This window comes from Fukomys damarensis, unplaced genomic scaffold, assembly GCF_012274545.1.
Source record: "Fukomys damarensis isolate Sample0158 unplaced genomic scaffold, DMR_v1.0_HiC HiC_scaffold_9, whole genome shotgun sequence".
In the NCBI taxonomy this organism is placed as follows: domain Eukaryota; kingdom Metazoa; phylum Chordata; class Mammalia; order Rodentia; family Bathyergidae; genus Fukomys; species Fukomys damarensis.
Window position 1 is genome coordinate 29,942,586 of NW_022900921.1, and position 24,364 is coordinate 29,966,949.

Genomic DNA, 24,364 nt, shown 5'->3' on the forward strand with positions numbered 1-24,364 from the left:
CATTCCCGTTATTTCACTATGTGCTTATTGTCTGTAGTTGACTATTAGTGACCCACAGGAGACTTTATTCTTAACAGTAACGTGTCACTGACATCACTTCCTGTTGTTATTGCCAGGAACTTCCTAATGATGGGTGTCTTTATTAAATAATAGTGCATCAAATATCACAGAAGCCAGTAGCAATTATAAATGTAAACTTGACTTTTGGATTAAATTCTGTATTTATTCTCTTTAAACTTACTTGTATTCCTAAAAATAGATTTATTCCTAAAAATAGATGCTTGGCACTTCTGGCAGTTATATGTGGTATGATTTATTTCAGAGTTTGTTACATGACAACTTTTAATATAATTTGTATCTAATAATGTGACTTGAATAGCATCATGGCTTTTGTCCAAGCCTTGTAAGTATGGTAAACATTTTATTTTTCCCCCTTTGTCCTTCCCTCCCTTCTCCATCTTTTTCTCTCTCTTGTTTTCCTTCCCTCCCTTCCTTGCTGCTTTTATTAGTACATTTGCAGTATGTAATGTTTACATTCACTGTAGGGCATTGATACATGTACATAACACATTTTAATTTCCTTCTCTCCACTCCCTTTTATTTTTTCTAGTATCAGATTCTTTTATTTATTTGTCTTACAAGGCTGTATAAAGTTAATTGTCATATATACAGATTGAAAACCAGACTAATACGCCAAAAATACATAAAACATGAAAATAATTGTATTAAGGTACATTTTTAGGTACATCATCCACACTGGATTGTAGTACCTGTTTTTCTTTCTTACCTGTTTTTTATTTTGTTATATATATAAATAGATATATATTGAGTTTTTCATATAAGAGAAACCATGTGCTATTTAAGCCTCTGTGTCTGAGTTACATCACTTGCCATTATGCATGTGTCAGAGTGCATCCATTTTCCTACAAATGACTCGTTTATACTTTGTTTATGGTAGAGTAAGTACTCCATTGTGTATAAATAACACATTTTTACTCCATCCATTGATGGACATATAGGCTGTCTCCAAGATTTAGCTGTTATGAATTGTGCCACTGTAAACATTGCTGTGCATATATCACTGTGGTGATGTCTTTAACTCTTAGGGGAAGGTACGTACAAGGGGACTAGCTGAGTTAAAAGGAAGTTCTACATTTTTGAGGAACCTCTATATTGATTTCCATAGTGGTTCTATTGGTTTTATAGACTCACCAACAATGAAGAAGCGTTCCTTTCTTCCTACATTTTCAACATGTGTTATTGATTCTTTCTAGAGTGAGATGGAATCTCAGTATTATTTTTTGCATTTCCCAAATGGCCAGTGATGTTGAACATTGTTTTGGTGTGTATTTATTGGCTCTTTGTATGTATTCATCTGAGAAGTATCTATTCATTTCAGTTGCCTTTTTTTGTTCGTTTGTTTTTTGAGACAGGGTCTTACTATGTAGTTCAGGCTGTCCTTAAACTCACTGTGTAGCCCAGGCTGGCCTTGAACCCTCAGCATCTTCTTGCTTCAGCCTCCTGAGTGCTGGGATTACAGGTGTGTGCAGCCATTCTTGGCTCAGCTGCCCATTTTTAAATTGGTTTTTAAATTTGGAGGGGGTCTAATTCTCTTGAGTTCTTTATATATTCTACATATTAGTCTTTTGTATGAGGAGGAGCTAGCAAAAATTTTTTCCCATTCTGTAGTTTGTTTCTTTGCTGTGTTAGTGGTTTCCTTTGCTTTGTATACTAAACATTTTAAAAAGAACAATGACTCTAGGGAAGAGCTAGATTTCTCTTAGGGCTTTTTGATTAGATCAGTACATATATTCAGATTTGACCTACTTTGTAACATGCGTTTCGGTGAAGGAAAGTACTGTTTCAGAAGCAAATCTTAGAAGACTGATAATAGAGCTTAGTGGGCTCATCAATGGAAATAAAAGTCTGGAGCCTGTTTTTTTTTTTTGTTGTTGTTGTTGTTAATAGAGAGCAGCATATATTTGCTTTTGGTTGTTGCTTGGCATTGATGGTAAATTTTTGTTTGTACTATGAAAAAGGAAGTGAGTGGTCACAGAACTTTTAGAGAAATCTCTTTTTCTAGACTTATTTGTTGTTTTCCTCTGTAATGCTTTTCTGCTCTTGTTTACAGCCAACATACTTTTTAAGTATATTGACTGAACTGTGTGTTATTGAGTTGGTTTAATTTAGATCCTTTCCCCCTTTCTTTTTTAGGACTTGAACCAATGAAAGAAGCATATGGCACTTGTGAAGATAAATGTTATTGCTCCTTCTTTAATTGGAACTCCTGCTTAGGACCCGTATGTGACTTTTCACCTGTGATCTGTTCTTCCACTCACTACTGACTTTGATTACAGGAAGGTCTCTGAAGATTCGTATCAAATGACGTCAATGGCCAGCTTGTTTTCTTTTACTAGTCCAGCAGTGAAACGGTTGTTGGGCTGGAAACAAGGTGATGAGGAGGAAAAATGGGCAGAAAAGGCAGTCGATGCTTTGGTAAAAAAGCTAAAAAAGAAAAAGGGTGCCATGGAGGAATTGGAGAAAGCCTTGAGCAGTCCAGGACAGCCGAGCAAATGTGTCACTATTCCCAGATCTTTAGATGGACGTCTCCAGGTTTCTCACAGAAAAGGCTTACCACATGTTATATATTGTCGTGTTTGGCGCTGGCCTGATTTACAGAGTCATCATGAGCTAAAGCCATTGGATATTTGTGAATTTCCTTTTGGATCTAAACAAAAAGAAGTTTGTATCAACCCATACCACTATAAGAGAGTGGAGAGTCCAGGTAGGTTTTACTCCCTTGAGAAGAATTTTTAAAAAAATTGTGTTGCCTGATTTATATATAATTAGATTTATTAATTACAAGGTATGTTAACCTTGTGTTCATTTTTAAAGCTTTATTCTCAGAAGGAGTACAGGATTTGTATTTGACTTTGTTTTTTATGTAGGTGATATTACTCCCAAGTGACTTATCCTAATCCTTTGTGCACAGTAAGGACCCATATATGTGCTCTGCCTTTCTTCTGGATGACCTGTCTCTGTTTTATCTAAAGAATTAAGCCTAGTGTGTGCACTGGATCCTGTTCCTTTTTGTCTGTTTAAGAACTTTGTTTCTGCATTAGCATTCCTCTCCTTTGTATTGTATTTTCTCATTTTTCCAGACTATTTCTGACAGTATACAAGCATGTCATGGTATTACATATCCTTTAAAAGTTAAAAAGAATTCTTGTCTTCATTCACATATCTACACACACACACACACACACACACACACACACACACCCATTTCCCACACTGTTTCTTCTGGTCATTTTATAGGATTCTTTTATTATTTCCACATCTATGTTTCCCATTCTTATTTTTTCAGTTAGTCTTTCTTCCCTGTCATTTCATATGTCAAGATCACTAGTGACGTCCTTCTTAGAAATCAAGCGGTCATTTCTCATTCTTACCCTACTTGCCTTCTCAATAACATTGGAGAACAGTTTATCTCCTGCCTTCCTAGTAAAAATTTGCTCTTTTTGACTTTTAAGATACTCCTCTTATATTGTCCAACTTTATGGGTTATTTTTGCTCAGGGTATTTGCTGCCTTGTCCTCCTATTTCACAGTACTCAGTCCTTTTGCCTTTCTTATATCTGTGCTCTTTAAGTGTCTCATATTTTTAAAAATTAGCTATAACCTGATGCGCATAATGTGAATTCTAGAATTATCTTCTTACCTGAGTTTTAGACTTGTAAAAGTCAGTTAGTTAACGGCTCAATGGAATGTCTTATAAACATCAGACACAATATGGCTACTTTAAACACCCCCCCCCGCTCCAAACAGTTTTTCTCCTGTTTTCTCTATTGAAGTTCATGTAACTCTATTGCCCTAAACAGAGTTCATCTTTTATTCTTTTTAAGTCCTATATTTGAGCTATGAACAAATGCTGCTTGCTGTACGTACCTTCAAAATACGTCGATACCATCACCTCTTACCAATAGTACAGACTGTTACCACTTCTCATTTTAAGTAGTCTCCTAATTTGTGTGTCTGCTTCTTTTTCTCCCAACCCATTGTTTTCTACACAGCAGCTAGAGTGAAATTTAAAATGACATATATCAAATATGTCAGTTCCTACTAAAAACATTTAGCACTACTCTACTAAGAACAAGAATTCTTAAACAGAATTCTTAAAATTAAACTTAGTATAGGTAGTTTCAAGACTGCAAGTATCCCTTAGATATCCTTTGACCCTTGAACTTGCCCATACTCCTGTGTAGATTTCAAGTCTTGTTTTCCAGGACCTTTTCTTGGCATATGTTCTTATTCCATTCAGTCTTTGCTCAAATATCTTCATCAGTAGTTGATTCTACATTAGATATTTAGTTTATTGACTCACTGGAGCAGGGCTTTCTTTAATTTCGTTTTTTATTACATCCCCAGTGTTCAGAACTAAGTTTCCTGACATTTGGTAAGTAAATATTTGCTCAGTAAATATTTTTTGGTAAGGAATGAATTCCATAAGCTGCTATTTTAGTTCATTCACTGTTGTTCTAACAGAGTATCAGACTAAGTAAATTATAAATGATAGGTTCTGGAGGCTAGAAAGTGCAAGACAGGCTGCATCTGGTGAGGGTCTTCTGATGGCATCGTAACATGGCACATGGCCAGTAAGTGTAAGAAGGGGCCAAACTTACAGCAAACCCATTCTCATGATGAGTAATCTACTCTCGCAGTAACAACATAATCACCTTTTATTAGGCCTCACCTTCAATAATGTTGCTATAGGGATTAATTTTCCAATATGAACTTTGGGGGACATATTCTAAGTATAGCAGCTGATGTAACTGCACAAAAAATGACCACAAATGAAGTAGCTTGACATATTTATTACTTCATGATTTCTTTGAGTAAGGCATTCATCACAGCTTAGTAGGACTTTTTGCAAATTTCTAATCTGGGTGTTTGTCAGAGCCAGGGTCTTATCAGGTAGGAAAGGATCTGCTTCCAGGGCTCACTGTGATAGTTAACAGAATTTAGTTTCCTTGTATGCTGTGGGACTCTTGGTGATTATCAGCTGGAGACTGCATTAGTTACCACATAGCCTTCTTTATAAGCAGTTCACATTCATGGCAGCTTCTTCAAAGCCTGCAAGGAAGAGAGGGTCTTCTAACAAGAATGGCATTCATATGGAATGTAATCACATACATCTCACTTTGCCATATATTCTTAGTGAGTCAGGCAGCAGAACCACTGAGCTATACCCCAGCCCTATATTCTTAGTGAGAAGCAAGTCACAGGTCATACACTCAAGGGGAAGAGATTAACCAAGGACATGAATACCCAGAGGTTGTAATCATAAGGCCACCTTAGAATCTGTGTGCTACACCTGAGATAATATGAGCCCAGTGTGATAAAGACTGAAAATAATATTGAGCATGGATACTGGCAAAGAAGTATAGCAGTGATTGTACTCTAAGGGAACTTAAGAGCTTTACTTAAACTAGATGATATTTGAGGTGATTCTGAATTTCTTAAAAGAAAGCTATATCCTGAAGGACTTGATGAGGAAAGGAAAATGGGAAGATTTAATAGACAAATTTCTGAAAAACTCTCAAGCTAGTTATTTGCTAGGAGTAAGTCTAGGAATTTTGTGTGTTCCCATAGCCAGAATGTGACTAACAATTGTCTAGTAGAAATGTCTTTATTTTTTGGTAATCCATTTTTTCAATTGTAATTATTTTATAGAAAGGATAAAAACATAATAGCTCTGACACTTTTAAGTGACTCTGGAAAACCTGTGCCTTGATATACAGAGACTATAGAAGCCTGTTTTTAGTCTAAAGTTCAGATGTCTTGGGGGAAGGAACAGATTGATTCAGCTGGATTAACTTGTATTCCCCTTTGAATAAGCTAATATAACATAGGATGGATAACTTCATAATAATGTGTTAATAAAGTAATGGTGGTGGCAGTTAACATTTATTGAGCACTTACAGACTAGGTGCTTTTCTAATTGTATGATTGAGTACTTATGGACTGGGTGCTTTTCTAACTCTGTGAGATTATTCCTTCATAGGTTTAGAAAATGGTAATAACACATGAGAACCCTCTTACTTGTATTTATAAGTTTATTGACAAGGAAAGTGAGACTTAAAAAGAAAGTAACTTGAGATCACCCAACTAGTATATAGTGGAGTAACTATTGCAGAAAGCTTAAAAAAAATGGAAGGTGGGTGGGAAGCAATAATGAATATAAGAAAAATAAAGGGCCATAGGTGATCCAGAGTTTAATAGTCAGTATTGCCTAATGGTTAAGACTGAGTACCAAGCCAAACTTCTTGATTTTTTTTTTTGAGACTGGGTCTTGCTATGTAGTTTGGGCTGGCCTCAAATTCACTATGTAGCCCAGATCAACCTGGAACTCACAGTGATCCTCCAACCTCTGCCTCCCGAGTAATGCGATAGCAGGTGTGTGTTGCCACACCTGGAAAGACTTGCTGAATTTGAATCCTGGTTTTAGTGTATACTACTACGTTACTTCAGCATTTTTGTGATTTAATATAAGAATAATACTACCCACCTGACAGGGTTATGAGGATTGGATGCATCAATGCATGTAAAAGTGCCTAAGCATTATATGGCCTAGAAACAATTTCACAATGATTCCACTAGAATAATAATTCTGTAAATAGAGCACAGAGGAGAATAATAGACAAATCTTCAAAGAAATACTACTGGAGCTGGGCATAGTGGTGTATGCCTATAATCCCAGTACTCCGGAGGCAGAGGCAGGAGGATCAGCATGTGTTCAAGGTCAGCCTGAACTACCAACTGAGACCCTGTCTCAAAAACAAAAAACAAACAAAAGAAAATAAAAAAGAAATACTAGTAGAATAATTTCTAGAAATGTGAATTGAAAGGGCCTATGACCAAATAGTCAGAACTGGGATTGACAAAAAACTCAACACATGAAATTTTAGAATATCTTGGATAAAGATAAATCAGATTCTGAAGTTTCCAGAAAGCAAATATAGGACACACATATAAGATACTCAAAGTCAGAATATTGTATTTTTCACTGCAATTCTGGATTCTAGAAGAAAGTGAAGCAGAAATTCTGCTTGCAAGCAATCAAAAAAGTAAGATATTTTCATATATATTGTTTTTCTTACCCTTTCTTAGAAAAGCTAATAGAGGACAAGGCTCATGAAATGGAATATACAGTAACTGCAGAGAGAGGAAAAGAGGAGGTCCGAAGACTTTAGGTTTGTAGGAGACTTAAGTAGTAACTAGTCTCAGCTGGAGCAAAAGTTTGGAAGATCGAGGAGGAAGCATGAAATCACAAGTTATTTGATAATTTATAGCATCGGAAAGATGGTCATGAGTATTTGACAGATTGTCGGAATATTGGAAATAGTAGGAGTACATAAAACTAAGCAAGTGGTAGAATATTAAGTTTAATAAAAACACTATTCAGGGAAAATATCACTTTGGCTTATCAATGAATTACATATAGAAATATATATATGCACACATTAATGTAAGCACTAGATACCCAATTAACCCAGTTTTTTAATGTAAGTTTACTGTGGGGAAAAGAACAATAATGTAAGAAAGCTGCCCCATTTGCTGCAGGACCAAGTCTACAAATAATTCACAAATTAATAATAATAATAACATTGTTTAGCACTGCATAAAGTAAATGTTAGGCTAAGAAATTTGTTTATGGAAATGATCTGAAAGGGGTCTAGAAATTGCTATTTTGGTTATAATCTCGTCTTTTTTGCTTTGTTTTGTTTTGGTACTGGGGGCGGTGTCGAACTTCGATCCTTGTCCTTACAAGGCAGGCAGTGGAACCACTGAGCTAAATCCCGGCCCTTATCTTGTCTTTTTTATGAGCTTATAATCTTTTAAACTCTACCTACTATTTTGTTTTGTACCGGGGATTGAACTTGGGACTTTGCACTTGCCAGGCAAGTGGCAGAACCACTTAGCTAAATCCCTCGCCCTCTAATACTATTTTGGATGAAAATAAAATAATTCATAAAAATCATGTGCACAGATAATATATAAGCAAGAAGAAGGCCAGTGGTTTTAGCTATATCTTTAAAAAAGAAACAAATCTTTACTGACATGAATTCTAGTTATTTCATTCATTCTTTCAGATTACTAGCTAGCTAAACAGAAATTCTTGCCTAAAATCCTGCTCTCCAATGGCAGCTGCCCCATCATCCAGGGGAACAGCAATTGTTAAAACACAGTATAACAAAAACAGTTGTAGTCATTGTTGATCACATTTGTACAATACTGATACTGTAAAAAATGAAACAGTACGAATACTGATTGAAGAGCCTTTGGTTTGTTGTATAAAATGTCCCTAGTGTTGGGAACCTGAGTATGATTTAGTTAACTGAAAAACAAGTTGATTTTGTTGATGCTAAATGATACCAGAATGAAAGTTTTGAAAATCATTCATTCATTCATTCATCGTACTGGGGATTGAAGCCAAGGCTGACAGGGATCTACATCCTCAGCCTTCTTTTTCATGTTTTACTTTGAAACATGGTTTTACTAAGTTGCCCAGGCTGGGCTTGAACTTGTGATCCTCCTTCCTCGGCCTCTCAGAGTCAAAATGACATTGAGATCTACAGGAAAGTTGTAAAAGAGATTAATTGTATATTAGCAGTTTGATGAATCAGTATCAGTTTCCTGTTGGGAAAATAATCAGATGTTTAAATGTGGTTGATCGTGGATCTTCAGATACAGTGAATATTGGAATAAGGTTAATGTTTATCTTTTTAAAAATTTTTCTTCAAATGTTTAGACATTACTGTATATACAGTGTTACCTTGGTTGACAATCTTAATTTGTTTTAGGATTTAGGGAAGATGGCTGCATTTGTGTTTGTGTGGGAAGATGACTCTGCTCATGTTTGTCACCTGATTTGTTTCAGGAATCAAAAGTTTGCTGAATGCTTTTGTTTGTGAACTGAACTGCTTGCAAACAGAAGCATTTGTGAACTGAGGTATTACTGTATTTTTATTATTATAATATGTAGAAGACTGTTTTTGAAGGAGGACTTCTACCTGGGGAATACTACTATTTTCATTAGGTAAAACCTTACTGAAGAATTTAAAGTTTGAGATCTCTCAAAGTCAGAATGATGAAAGTGTTCAAAATTGGAAATGTGAAAGTTTTCAGGGTATCCACATACCTGATCTCACCCCTATAGTCTTACCACCTAGATCTGTGCCTAGGCCAAATGACTTTACTTTTTCTTTCCCTTCTTTCTCTAATACTCACCCCTAACACTCTCATGTGAATATTTCCAGGTTCATTAAGGTCCAAGTGGGTATATATTTTGCGCAATTTTTTTTTTTTTATTCTCTGCTAGTGGGGAATGCTCACTTTTTAAACTTTAATTGTATTGTGGTTGTTGTTAAGTATGTTATATGTCCCATAGAACTGAAGTGATACCTTTTCTGGATTTTCTGTCTTTCAGAGTCCTTTATATAGGCTAATTGTTAAAAAGAATTTTGGGTTTAGTTTTTATGTAAATATAGATTCACGTTTCTGTAAAACAGCTTTTCATAAAGTAAACTGTTTTAATAGGTTTAGCCTTACATGAATTCTTTCTACTAATCCCTTAATGGTTAAATGGGACATTTGTTTTAGTCATTGCTAACCAATTACTTTTCATTTTTGTCTTTCAGTCTTACCTCCAGTATTAGTGCCTCGTCATAATGAATTCAACCCACAACACAGCCTTCTGGTTCAGTTTAGGAACCTGAGCCACAATGAACCGCACATGCCACAAAATGCCACATTTCCAGATTCTTTCCACCAACCCAACAACACTCCTTTTCCTTTATCTCCAAACAGCCCCTACCCCCCATCCCCTGCTAGCAGTACGTATCCCAACTCCCCAGCAAGTTCTGGACCAGGAAGTCCTTTTCAACTCCCAGGTAAGACTTTATTGATTCAAAAGAGAAAGGAAAAGAAATAATCCTTGAGAATCAGTAACTATTTTTACTATTGTCCCTGTGTGTAAACTGTTACACAACAAGAGCTACTTGTTTCTGATTTTACATTTTTTATGTGATTCTTTGATTTTGAGATGAAATTGGATTTCATTGTGTCAAGTACTATTTGTTTAAAATCTGGAAGTAGGAGAATTTCTTTTTGGTACTGGGGGATCAAACTCAGGACCTTGTGCTTGCCAGGTAGGTGCTGTGCCTCTGAGCTACATCCCTGGCCCAGGAAGTAGGGGAATTAAATACTGTTTAACCTACTATTAGGATTTTTCTGAAAAGCAAATTTTCATATTTTGTCTTAGTTTCTGTGCTACTTGTGGCAGTATCTCAAAATACATTTTGTACAAACCTTGGTGTGAAAGACAATTTATATTGTTTTACAGTTACTGAGACAAAGGTTTAACTGTTGCTTTTACAAAAAAAAAAAAAAAATTCAACCATGAGTGTTGGCCCTTGAAAGATCACATGTTTAGCATTCAGTTTTCTAAGCTCATTATCTATCCATTTAATGAAACAGCAGCCATTTATGTACATTGCAGAAGTTTTAGTTGCTATTAGTATTGATAGCAAATTTTAAAGGAACATAGTTTTTTTTGTTTGTTTGTTTTTTGTTTTTTGTTTTTTGTTTTTTGAGACAGGGTCTCACTATGTAGTTGAGACTGATTTGGAACTCACTATGTAGCCCAGGCGGGTCTCGAACTCACAGCGGTCCTCATGCCTCAGCCTCCCGAGTGCTGGGATTACTCGTGTGCACCACTACGCCTTGCAAAAGGAACATAGTTTTAAATGACAGTGTACAGTATGTGATAATCAATTTAAAATGTTAATTGTATATACACACAAACTAGGATTTCCTTCAGATTGTTTTTTGTATGGTACCAATTTCTCTGAGCATGTGATTCTATACAAATAAAGACAAAATTATTGATTTTGAATTCTTTTTCAGTGGATTTTAGTACTACTCCTAGTATCCTAGATTACCAGAAATCTGGACTAAATAAATGTGGGCTTGGAGGAGGTTTTCAGTCACTGTTTGCTATTCAGTGTGCTGACTTTTCTGTCTTATGTTAGCATCCTACATTTGTTCAATAATGAACCCTGCTGGTTATCTTGTTTGTTAAAAATGTTTTTACAGTAATAACTGGGCAGGATGAAGATTTCAGCTGTTCTTTTTGGACTTGTCTCATTTTATTTCTCTTAGCTGATACGCCTCCTCCTGCATATATGCCACCTGATGATCAGATGGGTCAAGATAATTCCCAGCCTATGGATACGAGCAATAATATGATTCCTCAGATTATGCCCAGTATATCCAGCAGAGGTAAGAGAAGTAATCATTATATATATTTTGTTCTTGCTATTTTTATTATTTTTTAACATCTTGGTCACTTTTACTTATTTGAGGGTTTTTTTTTGCCCTACTGAGGATTCATCCCAGGGACATTCTAGCATTGATCTGCATTCTAAATTTTGTCCATGTTTAAAAAAATCTTTTGTGAAATATAATTTATATACTATAAAATATTTGTAAATATTTATTCTCAGTCTGGATTTCTTTTCATTTTTTAAATAATGTCTTTTGAATCACAGTAGCTTAAAAAATTTTTTTCCCCACTGGTACTGGGAATTGAACTCAGGACCTTCCACTTGCCAGGCAGGTGCGGTGCCATTGAGCTAAATCCCTAGCCTCACAATAGCTTTAAAATTTATCAGATCAGATGGAGACTGGATAAAGAAGATGTTGTTTTTTTTTAATAAAATGGAATACTACTCAGCCATAAAGAATGAGAAATTAGAGTCATTCATAGGAAATTGAGGATATACTCAAGTGAAATAAATAAGTCACATATCTGTAGATACCGAATAGTTTCTCTGGTGTGAAAAACTAATCATAAATAAGATCCTCATGGTATGGTTGACAATGTGAAATAGGAAGAAAAGGGCTAAAGGTGTAGGGGAAGTGGGAAAGGAAGGGGAAAGAAAATAAGGGAAAAGAAAAAAATATGAGAAAAATGAAAAAATGGAAATAAAGTTTTTGTAAATAGGGAAGGGAGGAGGGGGTGAAGGAAGGATAGGGGTATGGGGAAAAAATGAGAACCAAGATCTGTCATGTAAAGGTACAAGATCCCAATGATGAATGTAACTGTACTGTATACCTAAAATGTACCAGTAAGCTCAATGAGAAAAAAAAATTTATCAGTTTTATTTTCTTTATCATGATTTTGGTATTGAATCTGAGAAAGTCTTATTTGTTCCAAGGTCATGAAAATATTTTTTGATGTTTTCTTCTAGATGTTCTATTGCTTTATCTTTATATTAGATCTTAGATTCATTTGGAGTTGAGTTTGTGTGTGATAAATGGTAAATATCTGTGTTAAATATTTTTGCATGAAGAAATCCAGTTTGTTCCAGCCCTATTTGTTTTCTCATTGTGCTGTTATTTTCTTGGGTCTCTTCTAGCAGGTTAAATTTGAGTATTATATATTTGGGAGTAGAATTGCTGTGTCATATGCTAATTATGTGTTTTAACTTTTTGAAACACTGAACTTGCTGGCTATAGTGAATAATGCTACTATGGATATATGTGTACATTGATACTCTCTTTAGTTCTGCTGTTGTAGAGTTGTCATTGGTTCTGTGAATTTTTATTAGGTCTAACTGGTTGATAGTATAGTTCAAGTTGTATATATATATATATATATATATGCCACCTGTTTGCTTTCTTATTCTGTCAATTACTGACAGTGGGAGATTGAAGTTCTCAACTATTATTGTTCAGGTGTATATTTATATTTTTAATTCTCTTTATTTGCTTTATATACTTTAGAGTTCTGTAGCATTAGTTATGTCTACATATTATGCATTCATTGTCACTATCCATTCCCAGAACTTTCATATCATCCTACGCAGAACTCAACCCATTATAAAACTCCTCATTTTCCTCTAACCCTTGAAAAATACTATTTGACATTCTGTCTCTATAAATTTGCCTATTATAGGTATCTCTTGTAAATTCAATTATAATACTTGTGTTTCCTTTGGTGTCTGGCTTGTTTCACTGAGCATGGTGTTTTCAAGGATTATCCTCATTATAGTACATGTTAGAATTTCATTGTTTAAGGCTGAATAATACTCTGTTTTATAGGTATGCACATTTTGTTTATCCATTTGTGTATTGAGAGAGATTTAGGTGATTCTGTCTTTTTGACTATTGTGACTTACAGTGGTACCGTATCTGTTTGAATTTCTGCTTGCAGTGCATTTGAGTATTATATACTTAGGACTAGAATTGATGTCATATGCTAATTATTTGTTTGACTTTTTTAAAGTATTTGAAATGAGCCAGTTGCATCATTTTACATTCTCACCATCAGTGCATAAGGATTCCAGTTTCTCTACATCTAGGCCAGCACTTATTTTCTGGGTTCTTTTTGGGGTGGGGTGGGGTAGGGATGGAATAATGATCACACTAATGGATATGGTGTGGTACCTCATTTTGGACATTGGCATATTTTTATGATAGTGTTATGGTTTTAGAGCTACTTTGAGATCTTAAAGTTCCTTACTTTGTAACAGGTTTAGAAGTAAGGTCTGACATTTTATACATTTCTTAAAACAATGTTTGTTTGCTTTTTGTGTATTTGTGGTGATAAAAAATATTTTCAGAAGCTGGGCCTGGTGGGGAATGCCTATAATCCCAGCCCTTGGGAGGCTGAGGCAGGAGGACCATCAGGAGTTCAAGGCCAGCTGAACTACATAGTGAGACCCTGTCTCAAAAAACATAAAAAGCAAACAACAGTTAACATTATACATAGCAGTGAGAAATTAGAAGGTTTACTGCTAAGATCAGTAGCATCTCGAGGATGACTCCTGTGAAATACTTCTATTCCTAGTTCAGCAGCCTGAACCAGCTGAGACAGAAATTGGTACCTAGAATGGGCATGCTGCTCTAACAAATACTGTACCTAAAAATACAGAAGTGGCTTTGGAACTAGATACTGAGTAGAGGCTGGAAGAATTTTGAGGTGCAAGCTAGAAAAAGCTGATACTACTGTGAAGGGACAATGAAAGGTGATTCTAGTGAGGGCTTGGCAGTAAAAGAGGAGAGCCATAAATAAAGCTTTCATTTTCTTTGTGTACAGTGTTAAGACATAAATGTTAAGGTTGATTCTTTTGAGGCTGCAGATGTATATAAAGAAGGAACATTGTTATTGGAAAAGGGAGTGGCAAAGAACTTGGCTGCTTTTTCCTATTCTAGTGTTTTGTGGAAAGTAGAATTTCAAGCTGTGAAATTGGACATTTAGTTGAAGAGATTGCTGAGCAAAGTTTTGAAGAAGCAGCCTAGTTCCTCCTTTCTTCTTATGGTAAAGTACATTTGGGAAGAGAGCAATGAATTGAAGGAGAATTGTTAAGCAAAAAGGAACCAGAATATAAAGATTAAGAAAAATCTTATTCTACCCATATTTCAAAAAAATGAGAAAATATATTTAGAGGGAGATTAGTATGGATATGAACCATAGACCTGATTAGCCACCTCAGCAGAACACACAGGTAGTATGACTTGAAGGGGCAGCTAGGTCAGAATTAAGGAAGGCTATCAGAGGTCTTAGATTCTGTATAGATAAAGCAGTTAGCTATTTGACTGGGAACTGGTACTATTCCTCAAAACTGAAGACTGGCCCTGAAGTGATTCAGAGATCGTTCACATCACTGAGCTTAGTCTCCTTAGGCTGGCTGAAGCTGTGGGTGCAAGGATGTGTGGGGCCTTGAGAGTCTAATTCTCTATGGCTTATAACTTGTGTGGTTTCACATGTTACCACAGGAGAGGAGTTTTGCCTTGGAATTTTGTCTCCAGTCTCATCTTTTTCTAATTTAGATAAGACTGGACTTTAGACTGTAGCTTTTTCTGGAATGAGTTAAGACTAAGGGCATTGGGATGGAATTTTTTTTTTCCCGGTGAAAAGGGCATGGATATAGGGAAGGCAGGGTTGAATGCTAATGGATCATATTGTGCTCCCTCCACCCACCAGTTTATATGTTGAAGACCTCACTGGCAAAGTGATAGTATTTGAAGATGGGACTTTGGAGAGGTGGCTGAGGTTTAGATGAGTTCATGAGAGTGGGATTCTTGTGATGTAATTAGCTGCTGTTATTAGAAGGTGTATCAGTGAGTATTTACTAGAGAAACAGATATAACACAAGATATACAAATATATAAGAATTTTCAAAATTGGCTTACAATGGCCAACCAGGGTCAGATAATCAGGAAGAGTACAGAGGGTCTGTCTGCATACTGGAGACTGAAGGATTTAATCAAAGGTCTGGAGCTCACTGCAATGTCCTGTGTGAGTTGGTATCAGGAAGTTCATGGTCTGCCATGGAAGGCTGTAGAGTCAATGCCCAAAGGAAGGCTGAAGGATCTGTGCTGGGACCTGAAGAATGTGCTTTAAGACAGGAGATGACTCCAAGGCGAAGACAAGAGCTCATCCAAAGGAACAAGCAGTATCCTTCCTTTTTTCCCTTTATAACATCCAAGCAACAGGCTTCCCTAGGGTGGATCTCTCATACCCAAGGGTGTAGAATTGCTGAGCGGATTTAGCTAAGCTTCTCAGCCAGACTTCTCAAGTTGACAGTCACTCAGCCATCACAGAAGGAAAACAGACAGATCTTTGAATCTTTGTGATCTCACACTGAGGAAAGACCCTATGAGCGCATAGTGATAGGGTAGCTGTCTATTTACAAACTAGAATGGGAGCCCTTGCTAGACATCAAACCTGCTGACATTTTGGTCTTGAACTTCTCAGCCTTGAACTGAAAAAAAAAATTCTTTAAGCCACTCAGTCTGTGGTGTTTTGTTACAGCAGCATGAGTAGACTAAGGTTTTTGCCTATCTTTGTGTCTATATAATTATTTAAATTGTCATAGGTAAACTTATTTCTAATGGTTTTTTACATATAGACTCAAACTGGGACTTAACTGAAATATTTTTTACATTAATGTTTTGGTTGAGATGGAGTAAACACAATGAATCTGGAGTTTCTGATAATCATTTATTAAACTTTTTCTGTGTTGTTTCTTCATAGACGTTCAGCCTGTTGCTTATGAAGAGCCCAAACATTGGTGTTCAATTGTCTACTATGAATTAAACAACCGTGTTGGGGAAGCTTTTCATGCATCATCTACCAGTGTGTTAGTGGATGGATTCACAGACCCTTCAAATAACAAAAGTAGATTCTGCTTGGGATTGTTGTCAAATGTTAATCGTAATTCAACAATCGAAAACACTAGACGACACATTGGAAAAGGTAATCTTACATATGCCTCCATTCAGTTGAATTCATTTACTTTACTGTTAGTGTACCATGTATTGTTTAAGGGTGCTAGAAGAATGCAAAGTATATTAAGGTATAATCCCCACTTCAAATTGCAGATATTGAAGAATTAATAAACCAAATGAAGACATGATAAGTCCTCTATTACTTATCCTGTTTAGTTTTTCTTTATACTACTGAAGATCTAAAATTATACTACTTATTTGGTTTTTGACTGTTCCCTTGACTAGAATATAAACTGCCCAGGAATTTGCCCCTTTCATGACTGTATCCTTAGTAGATAGAATAGTGTCTGGCTCCTAAAATGTACAACAAATATTTATGGAACATATGAATGCTGGTGAAGGATTAGAATGTAATAATTACAGTATTTGTGGAGTATCTTTAATTAAGATGATGTGTAAGAATTACCAGTCTTAGAATTAGAGGTAGGAAACCCAACATGAAGAGCAAAAGTCTTTATTGGATTTACCCCCTACCCCATTTTTAAAATTTGGGTAACAAGGATCATTTATAATTCATCCAGCAGTATAGTTACCACAACAAACAAGTCACTTTTCACATTTTATTGAAGGCTAAAGTCTCATGTATCTAGTGGTCAGGAAAGAACTCCATCATGGGTAGAATGAATTCATGTTTTGTGAGATATTTTGTTTTTGTACCTTGCTCCTTTTTTCTTCTTTGACTTAAGAAAAAGCTAAACCTGGGGCCGGGGATTTAGCTCAGCGGTTCAGTGGCCTGCCTCACAAGCACAAGGATCTGAGTTCGATCCCCGGTACCACAAAAAAAAAAAAGAAAAAGAAAAGGAAAAGCTAATCCAAATTAAGAATATGAAAATATAATCGTAATGAGATTTCTTATGGAAGAGATTAAAAACAAAAGTGTGTTGAAGCTGAGAGTGGTTGTTTATGCCTGTAATCCTAGCACTCTGGAAAGCCAAGGCAGGAGAATTACAAGTTTGAGCTCAGTCCAGACAGTTTAGTGATTTAGCAAGACCCTTTCTCAAAATAAAAAATAAAAAGCTGGAAATGGAGCTCTGTTGGAAGGCTGGTCCTGTGTTCAGGCCTGGTCCTGTACTGTAGGGGGAAAAACAAGTTTCCATTCTCTTTTGACTTCATTGTCAAGTTGTGATTTTTTTTCTTGTGAAATACTTTACTTGTATGCATTGGTTCCCCCTCCTCCCCAACTACAATAAAAATACTTGAAGGAAATGCTCTTTGGTAAATTAAAAATTCTGTAATCAGTTTTCCCAGTATACCATTCTGGAATCCTTTTGTTTATGGGTCATTTTTGTTTATTTGGAAGCAAAACACATTTTAAAATAATCACAGCCTTATACAGTTCTTTGACTTCATATATGCTGAGGTATGTATGTACAGGAAAGATGTTAAAAACCAGTTTGAAAAGTTGCCCATCAACAGACAACAAATAAATTATATACATTGTGGAATTCTGAAATATTTAGGATATATGAACAGTGGAAGATTTGTATTTGGGAGCATAGTAAAATCTCTTAAGATTGGTTAAGATGAAAGATCAAGTTTGTAATGATTTAAACTATGCTACATAAAGCAAGCAAAATATCACCCTTACATAAAACCACATAAAAATATTTCTGAGGAACATACATGTATAATGAAGTCTGTGTTAAAAGACTTGAAAGAATATATACCAAACTGACAACAGTTTCTACCTTTGAGGAAGAAAAGTTTGAGGTGGTAGAAGCATATGTTTGGAAAATACTAGGTGACTCCAGCTTTATTTACATAATTTGAATTTTAGTATTGAAACTTTTCATGTTTTTTATACATACACACACACACACACACACACACACATATATATATATATATATATGTTTAAAAATAAGTAAATCTGTTATTTAACAGCATTTCTAGTGACCTGAAATTGCATATATTCTTTTATGTGTGCATGGGGTGGGTGTTTGTTTGCTTTTGTTTTTGCTTTTTTTTTAACTGCTGTCTTCATTGTTAGCAAAAGCAGAGCACAAAACTGCCATGTGAATTTATAATAGTTGATAGTATCAGGCATTCCTTTGAAAGGACTCATGAAAAGGCAGTTTTAGGGTGTTTTTAGTTATCTCATGCATAGAGATAATAAATGATTGCTAAAAAGGAAAAAACCCAAGTGGATAACCTAATAAACTGCTAACTTGAGGCTGGCCTCTTTGTTGTTTGGAGACCACTTTAAAAAATCGATGCAGACACTTAATGTTGAATATTTTCAGTGGCAGAAGGCCATCTAGTGGTAGCTTCTGCCTAAAGACTTGAGAGTTTGCTGTGGATTTCTGGGAATGCTGGCTGGATCATACAACTTCTTGGGCTTCATTATCATTCTTTGTTAAGCTGACTGTCCTGCTGCCCATCTTTTTAAGGTGTTCATCTGTACTATGTTGGCGGGGAGGTGTATGCGGAGTGTCTCAGTGACAGCAGCATATTTGTACAGAGTAGGAACTGCAATTTTCATCACGGCTTTCATCCCACCACCGTCTGTAAGATTCCCAGCAGCTGCAGCCTCAAAATTTTTAACAATCAGGAGTTTGCTCAGCTTCTAGCTCAGTCTGTCAACCATGGGTTTGAGGCAGTATATGAGCTCACCAAAATGTGTACCATCAGAATGAGTTTTGTCAAGGTGAGTGGGTTGTGATATGTAATTTAAGTCAGTGGAAGTATGCATATCTGCAGGTTATAATAAAAAAATTTTGTTAAATTCAAACATGATCATTACTTTTAACCTGTTTTACTGGGTTTTGATTTTAATCATGATAAATCTAAGATTTCATTTTGTAATCCAAACATTATAAAATGCATAATTGATTTTGATTCTGAATGGGGTTGAGCTAACGAAGAACTCTTGTTAAAAGATTAAATTGCCAGAAAGTATTACAAAAATTGCTTTTCTTTTTCAGCTTTAATTGAGTTTATTGGTACATTTTAGGGATACAGTACAGTTACATTCATTGTTGGGATCTTGTACCTCTACATGACAGGTCTTGATTCTCATTTTTCCCCTTCCCCCGCCCTCCCTTCACCCCCTCCTCCCCTCCCCATCTACAAACACTTTATTTTCATCTTTTCATTATCTCACATTTTTTTTCTTTTCCCTTATTACCCTTCCCCTACCCATCCCACCTTCCCTACACCTTGCTAAAGGTGTAAAAAAATTGCTTTTTGAGTCCCTTAGCTTTCACAATTTAGATTTTAAGATTGTATTAGAATGACTTAACAGAATTGGTGTATGAAGACTATTTTACTTATATCTAGGCTTTGTTTTAAGGATCTTGCAAAGTTCAAGTTTATACCCTTGGACTAGTTTTGTTGAGCATACCAAAGGTTATGTTTCATGAACAGAATTTAGAAAGAATTTTAATGCTATCTATCCGCCCATTCATCTTCTAAACTATAACCACACATAGTCTTTAAGGATTTAGGATTTGGTCCAAAAAGAAAAACTATCATGCCAGTAGGGTTTTTTCTTTTTGGCACTAAGGCCCAGTGTTTTCTTGCTGCTTTGTTAGAGGTCTGTTTTTATGAATCAGTTTTATCAATTATCCTAAAGAAATTTCCTCCTCCCTCTTCAGAAATATTTATTTTAATCTCCATTCTGTCATCTTTCCCAGTCTGCCCCTTCTTGTTCTCCTTGTTTTCTTGGGCTAGGACAGAGAACTTGATAAATTCAGGATAATAAAAGTAAAAATTTTCTATTTCAATTTTTATATAGAATTCTAAACTGTTGTTTCAGCTCATTTCACTTCACTACTTTCCCACCTGTAAGGATAAAGGCTATATGATTACATTAAATTACTCATGCACACATTGATCAATGTCTGCAGTGTCTCATTTAATAGTTTAAAAACCCTCAAAACCAAAGCTTTTGTTAACAAAATCTGACATGAAATTGCATGAGGCTTTTTGTGTGTTTTATTTATCCTAGTGAGAGTATATCTCATGGAAGAAATATTAATATTTTAATTGTGAAATACTATACTATCTGACCTCCTTAAAATTAAAAAAATGAATCTTGTCTGGCTCCGTGAATTTTTAAAGAAGAATTATATGTTATTAAAAATTCATATATTTTTAGGGCTCGGGATTTAGCTCAGTGGTGCCACCGGTGGCCTGCCTTGCAAGCACAAGGTCCGAGTTCTATCCCCAGTATCAATCTATTTATTTTTGAATAATATGTCTTTTGTCTTGCTTTTAAATTTATGATGAGAGCTAAGATTGGTTTTGTGATACTCTCTTTAAGTACCCTGGTGATAATTCTGTTTAAGTATGTTAAGAAAAGTGTTTAATGTTACACTATCTTTTTATTGTTAAAATTGGTTGAGAGTGGTTGGTTGACAGTTTGAAGAAGGATTTACTGGGAACTTGTTTATTTTCATAGGGCTGGGGAGCAGAGTATCACCGGCAGGATGTTACCAGCACCCCATGTTGGATTGAGATTCATCTTCATGGGCCTCTTCAGTGGCTGGACAAAGTCCTTACTCAGATGGGCTCTCCTCTGAACCCCATATCTTCTGTTTCATAATGCAGAAGTGTTCCTTTCAATTATATTAGTGGACTTGTTTTAATTTTAGAGAGACTTCCAGTACAGATACTGTGAGCTGACATGGAAAAACAGATATTACATCTTATTTTTTTTCTACATAATTGTGACCAACATTTGTATTTTGTGATGACTCTACATTTGTTTTTGTTCATGTTCATGTGATTAACTTTCAGAAGTGTTGTGAAAGATGCAGAGTATTATGCTCCCCATAGATTGATCTTAAACTGGAACGTGCTTTTGTTTATTATCCCAATACTTTATTAAAAATTTGTTAATTAAAAAAATAATACGTCACATGATGAAAAATTGTAGTGTTAAGAGGGCATATATAGTGAAAAGTAAGTCTTCCTTTCTTGATCTTCCAGAAGCTATACTTCTAACAAATTCTTTGTCCCACTAACTTTAAAAAAGCATAATTACATTGCTTTTCAAATGCATGAGGTAGGGGCTTAAACTGTTAAAAAATGTTTTTTTTGAAGGAACACTATGCACTGCTGTAACAAGTAGTGTTCAGTAAAAGCAAAGTGATAATTTTCTAGCTGGCATCATAAAATTTACATTTAATATAGCTAAATGTCTGTCAGTGTAATGTGATTTCATGCTATATATCTTTTGTAAAACATTTCCTTTTTAAAAAATTATACAAGTAATTGATCTCTATTATGTATCATTTACTCAGAATCTGTCATAAGTACAGTACTACTTTATTGCTAGTGACAGTGTATGCACGGCCTTTTGTTCAGCTCTCTGTTGCTTTTGACCAGTGTTGCAAGAACTCTAATTTTGACATGCATTAACCTTTTATTTTGCACTTTTATGGGTGACAGTTTTTAGTATAAGCATTGGTAAACACACTCAAGTGACTTGGATTTAGATGCTTATCCTTACTTTTTATATCCCTTTTGTATTAAAAAACACTGCAATTTATAGATTACAGTTATAGGAAGCTATGCATTTTAAAATTTTGAACCTAGGTTATAACAGTTATTCTGTAGTCTAAGGTATCTTGTAAATTTCCTACAGTCTTATGGGTGTTATTAATGTTGGCAAATCATGTACTTAATCATGTTACTCTTACTTGTATCCGTCTCCCCATCCAATGACCTGTTCACTACTTCCACTCGAACTTGGCCAAAAGGCCGAGAAACAGTGTGTGCAGTACTTCCATAGCCATAGGAGATGCCAAGATGAGGCTGCTGGTCTGATATGAAATGAGTCAGCAGTAGATGTTGGGATAGCTGGTTTTAAAACATTCACATATCAAAAAAAAAATGCAGACTGTTATTTCACCATCAGTGCTCTTTTTCATGTACCCATGTGGATGCTAATCTCACAGAACACAATCCTCTAAGAGGAAAGACAAAAACTTTAAATATCTATTTAATCAGCCATACCTTTGGCACTGATCATAGGACTCTTAACCACTTTTTCTAGGGTGCAGTCAGATGGATCTTAGTTATGGAATGAGAATGAAGAAATTATCTTGAAAAGATAATGACCTAATTTACCTATCAAAATGAGCTTTATTTTCTGGTGCCTTTTAAAAGCATATAGAGCCATGTTAAAAATACTTTGGTTTGACTTTTGACTTTGCCCTTTCTGCTTTTATGAGAAAAAGGTGCATTTGTTAAGGAAAGGATTTTGTGATTTCTTTTTTTTTTTCCTGTGTCATTATTTATTGCTTTTTTAAAGTGCAGCCATTGGATGGTTTTTTGTTCCTTCAGATGAAATGCCGTGTGTGTTTCAGCCCACAGTTGTTTGGTGGGTAAAATGAATTCTTTCAGTCACCTAAGCCTCAACATATGTGTTACATAACAAGTATGTTCACACTTCCAAAGCTGGATCAGTCACATGAAAGAGAATTACTTTCTTAGTGATAAGACAAGTTTTTTCATCATTCTTTTATTTAGGAAGCTCATGGCAGTCTTTGGTACAAATTTATAAAAAAAGAAACACTCAAGTTGAATGACATATACATGTAATCAGCTTTAGTGGACTCTAGTAAACCAGTAAAAACTATTGTTTAATTGATGTTTTCAGCTGTAAGCTAAAACTTGTTATTTTCAGTCATCATGTAACAGCCTTTAGGATTAGCAGGATTTTACTTGTCCTTTTTCTGTATTTTTTCTAAGGAATTTTTTTTTCTCATGAATAATAGTACTGAAATTACTATGAATTTTCTGAGGACCAGGTATGGTGATACAAGCCTGTAATCCCAGTACTTCTGGAGGCTAAAGCAGGAGAATCGTAAGTTCTAGCCTAGCCAAGGACACACATGTATCTATGAATAGGAAATGAAAATTTCTAGTAATATTAAAAACAAACAGAAAAGCCATTTCAGAATATATGGTTAAGTTTGTTTGGTTTTTGTTTTCATTTTTTTTGAGACAGGGTCTCACTGTGTAGTTCAGGTTGGCTTTGAGCTCACTGTGTGACCTAGGGCAGCCTCAAACCATAGCGATCCTCCTGCCTCAACCTCCCAAGTGCTGGGATTACAGGCTTGCAGTAACACATCCAGCAAGATTTTCTTTTTTGACCTAAAGAGTAGTTTTTAGTCAAATTTATGCAAACATCAGCACCATTAGAATAATCACATTTTGTAGCATTTAAAATTTCTCGCATATGTCATCTAAAAAGATACTAAAATTATATCCAGTTTGGTATATGCATAAAGTAGAATAGAATAAAAATCTCAGTAATGAATGAAAGCAACAAGTAGATGTTGACTGGAAAAAGGATAAAAGAGGTGTATTTGACTGACATTTCTTAGTGTATTATGAGCTGGTTGATATTTCCTGGCTAAAATGATGGAATGTAAATTAGTAGGCATGTTCTTGGTATACTGAAATTTATACTTAGAGAAAACGTAAGGAAGACATCAAAAATATCATATACGCATTAGAGTATAAGTAATTTTTATATCATGGTTGCTATTTAAGAAAACAGGTAATAGAACTGGCTGGATTGCTGAGGTGAAATTCAGAAAATAACGTTACTAGATAGTTTAATAAGCCACATCTAAAGTATAGATAGAGAATGTGTTATTTTGTATTTTTCATATTTGAGAGTAGAACATCCTTTTGGATAAAAAATGATCAGTAAAGCTTCAAACTTAAATTCTTGCCAGAATAAGATTCAGGGCTCACCTTCTGATACTGCATATTACCTGAGGGGTACCTATGTGAAATAGTTCCTTCTTCATCTAGTGTCCTTTTACAGGAGAAAGTTTATATAAAAATAAAAAAATCCCATCCATAGCAGATAAACTCTTCAGTTATAGAGAACATTTGGTATACTAATTTAAATCCCCCTTCCCTCCCTCCCTCCCTCCCTTCCTTCCTTCCTTCATTTTGTGGTACTGAGAATTGAACCCAGACTGGACTTGAACTTGGAATCTTCCTCATCCAACTGATCCTTTTTTTTTTTTTTTTTTTTTTTC

General features: G+C 35.2%; 1 protein-coding gene across 1 annotated transcript; it reads left to right on the forward strand.

The window, feature by feature from the left end:
- Nucleotides 1–2,220: 2,220 nt before the first annotated feature.
- Nucleotides 2,221–23,591, forward strand: Smad5 (SMAD family member 5). Its single transcript, XM_010614104.1, has 6 exons — nucleotides 2,221–2,785; nucleotides 9,701–9,952; nucleotides 11,223–11,342; nucleotides 16,105–16,326; nucleotides 18,749–19,005; nucleotides 20,761–23,591. Exons 1-6 carry the CDS (start codon nucleotides 2,383–2,385, stop codon nucleotides 20,902–20,904), a joined length of 1,398 nt encoding a protein of 465 aa, XP_010612406.1. The 5' UTR covers nucleotides 2,221–2,382; the 3' UTR covers nucleotides 20,905–23,591.
- The last annotated feature ends 773 nt before the right edge of the window (nucleotides 23,592–24,364 follow it).